This window comes from Zophobas morio, unplaced genomic scaffold (assembly GCF_036711695.1).
Source record: "Zophobas morio isolate AGI-343-1 ecotype UQ-CSIRO unplaced genomic scaffold, CSIRO_AGI_Zmor_V1 ptg000031l, whole genome shotgun sequence".
NCBI classification, from domain to species: Eukaryota; Metazoa; Arthropoda; class Insecta; order Coleoptera; family Tenebrionidae; genus Zophobas; species Zophobas morio.
Window position 1 is genome coordinate 7,856,470 of NW_026972136.1, and position 3,585 is coordinate 7,860,054.

The 3,585-nt window shown below is 30.9% G+C and overlaps 1 protein-coding gene across 1 annotated transcript; it reads left to right on the top strand.

The window, feature by feature from the left end:
• Window positions 1–1,300: 1,300 nt before the first annotated feature.
• On the top strand, window positions 1,301–2,663 carry LOC135139337 (odorant receptor Or1-like). Its single transcript, XM_064069540.1, has 5 exons — window positions 1,301–2,016; window positions 2,070–2,173; window positions 2,229–2,329; window positions 2,397–2,552; window positions 2,607–2,663. Exons 1-5 carry the CDS (start codon window positions 1,301–1,303, stop codon window positions 2,661–2,663), a joined length of 1,134 nt encoding a protein of 377 aa, XP_063925610.1.
• Window positions 2,664–3,585: the final 922 nt, after the last annotated feature.

A 3,585-nucleotide genomic window follows, 5' to 3' on the forward strand; every position in this document is an offset into this window, starting at 1 on the left:
GACTGCTCGTTCCCACCAAAAGTGACATGACGTCATCTCAAAAATTTGCTAAGTAATTACTATTTAAATTGTGAAAAATAATATCTGTGTTTTGTTAATCCCGCTTCATATTTAACGTTAGATTCATTGGAAAAAATTGCCATTTGAATACCATTTTTCTATTCATTTCCTCAAAAAAAAAAAAAACTTACTAACTTGCGGTTTATCCACACATTCACATTCCTCAGAATTGTTTATACAGGATGTCTCCAAAAAATGTATAGAATAGCGTATGTTATTGATTCAACCAAAAATGGCTTACTATTTTTAGTTTCACACTGTATGTAGGAAATGTTGAATGTATGTCTAAATCTCGTTCACTGTTTTTTTTTTTTTAATATATACATATTTTATAAATTAATGTATATATTTATACTTATAAAATATTGTACATGAAGTTGGTTTTGGACAATCTGTCACTTCACTTTTAAAAATAATTTGTCGTTTACATGAAATATCTAGCAATCTATTAATTTGAATTAGCGGTTGCCTACTTACCTAACAGTAAACACTGATAAAAAATCATGGTCATGATTTATATTTGTGCTAACTTTGGTAGTCACCTTGTATTGCATGCTAGCTATTAAAATTCCAAGTTTGAAATAAAAAAGTCCATCACACGTTTTGTTTTAAAATTATTTTAATAATAAAATTTAACAACTAAATTTTCGTTTTAATACGCAAGTCTTATTTTTTCCAACGATATCAAACAGAATAAAATCACTTTTAAGGTGTCAAAAATAGGATGACTTCCTGGTTATTGATGAATGAACTTAATTATCTCAACAGTTCAATATCAATATTTTCGTACTCACGCAAACTGCATAAGAATTTCTTGTAAATAAAATATTCAATAAGCACCTTCGATCTAATTCACCAAAAAATCGTCTCTTGTTTTCCTGGTAAAACTTCTGAAAAAAATTGTCTGTGGGCAGAATCGAAAGAAATATAATAATAGCAGGTTGTGAGCTTCAATTAGAAAAGTTTGTAATTGATGGGTTCGGGACAGAGGCACCAGACAATTTTGTATGGTAATTAAATAAATTTTTCCAGTTTTGCTCGAACAAACTATAATTTCATTTTGATCGCATTGTTAATTAATGCCGTACTTAGTGTCTACCGACGACATTTATATTGACGGTGTGGCATTAGTCGGCTGGCTGTTGTTACATTAACTTCTTAGCCATTACACACATTAATTTTCACAGTGAAATAAAAAAAGCTCACGTATGCATTACTGCTTTTACGCATCGTAACGAAAATGTCAAGATTTGACTGGATTGCCACAATTGGTGTAAATCTATGGGTCCTCAGATGTGTTGGACTATGGCCTGAAAAAAATAAGCTCTACGAACCCAATTTTTACACGTTTTATGCTGCATTTAACGCAATTGTTATAATTGGTGGCCACAATCTGTCACAAATTATCAAGATTTTCTTCGTATATACAGACTTAGAAGCAGTGACAGCGACGATATTCGTCTTAACAACTAACATTCTGGCGACAATAAAAATGTATTTTTTTGTGCGAAACTTAAATGTGATTAAACAGCTTTTTAGACAACTCAACGAACAACAATTTCAGCCGAAATCCGCAGATCAAGTGAATTTAATTCAACCATCTCTAAAACGGTGGATGATTTCTTATACAGTGTTTCACACCATTGTGGCGACAAATGTGCTGCTGTGGTCCATTGCTCCCTTGTTAAACGAAAACCAGAAATTTCCCTTTGTTGCGTGGTATCCTTTCGATACAGAAAATTCGTTAAATTATCATGTTGTCTACACGTATCAGGTTGTATGTATCTGGTACATAACAGCAGCTAATATAAATCTAGACTCATTAACTTACGCTCTTTTGATGTACATTTGGAGCCAGTGTGACCTTTTATGTGACGATCTAAGTAAAATGAATGGTGAAATTGGGTTTGAGACGAAGTTTAGAGAATGTGTCAAACATCACAAGCAGATAGTTCGGTAAGAACATTGTTTTGATTTTGGTTACTTTTAATTAATAAATTTTGTTTTAGTTTCGCCACAAAAAGTAACGAATTTTTCAATATGTTAATATTCGGACAGTTCGCTACTAGTACGCTAGTTCTAGCACTGACTATGTTCCAGCTGAGCTTAGTACGTTTGCTATAAATTTACCTCCAGTGATTAAATTTTTGACTTTCTTTAGGTTGAAGATCCTGTAAGTGAAGAAGCTTTTACTCACCTGTCGTACATAACCGGAATTTCGACACAGCTTTTGTTGTACTGCTGGTTTGGCAATGAAGTCGAAATCAAGGTATTTACATTCGGTTTTAATTGTACGATACAAATACTACAAAAATTTTGTTTCTGGTGTTTAACAGAGTTCTCAAATTCCATTTGCGCTCTATAAGTCTGACTGGTTTGACCAACCTACCCATGTGAAAAAAAATCTTTTGATTTTTAGTGTGAGGTGTCAGAATCCCATCAAAATAACAGCTTTAAATTTGTTCGCTTTGTCTTTGCGAACTTTTGTTGCTGTGAGGTTTCCAATTTTTGTTTATTGTAAAAGAGGAATAATTAAAATTTTGTAGATACTTCGAACTGCTTGGTCCTATTTTGCCGTTCTTTATAAAGTTAACAATCCATAGAAGTTTCCTGGTTTAAAGAATAATAACAAGTTTTAAACACGAAATAAAGCCTCTAAGCACAAACTCGTTTATATATTTTTTTTTTTGTTAAAATATATATATTTTCGGGAACTCCTACGAAATCTTAGAATAACAAAGAAATAATTTTAATTAGTTTAAATAAGCATGAATTAATACATGTGAATGGCATATTTTGTTGAAATTTGTTGCGTTTATCCACTGAAACTGCTTTGTTCACATTGTCAAAATAAAGTGACGACATCATATGAAACAAAACTGTGTGTAGAGAGTGCGAATTTTTTAAAAACACAATTTTACACCCTCACTGTGTACTCCTTCACAATATAATTAAAAAATAAGTTGACATAAAAATATATATTATAAATTTACGTTATTATCATAATAACACTCGATATAACCATTTTACATAAGTTTTTTGACATTTCAGTTTAACGGTCTTCATTTACGGTGTTTTTTTGATAGGATCACTTCGTCCCTAGTTTTCCTTCAGATTAGTTATTTCTTTTAATTGTTTGGTTTTTGATTTTTTTCAAACAAATTAAGCATGACGTAATTTTCTTCATCACAATAAAAATTCTATTTATTCATTTGATAAATATACTATAGATGGGGATTTTTATCAACTTTTTGGAAAGTTCAATTTTTCAATTATAAATATTAGGAAAATTTGGTTTCAATTTTGTTGATCACCTTCAAAAATTACCCAGAAAGATTTTTTGTTGTTTTCAACCTCCGGAAGTTGCTTTCACCTCATTTCTTAGAAAACGCTTATCATTTTGCTAGAATCACCAAACGATAAAGGACACTTTTTAAAATAAAAAAGATTTCCAAACTGAATATTTCTACTCTCGAACCTTAAACATACATATTACTTTTTTTGAAATAGCACGTGGAGATTTAT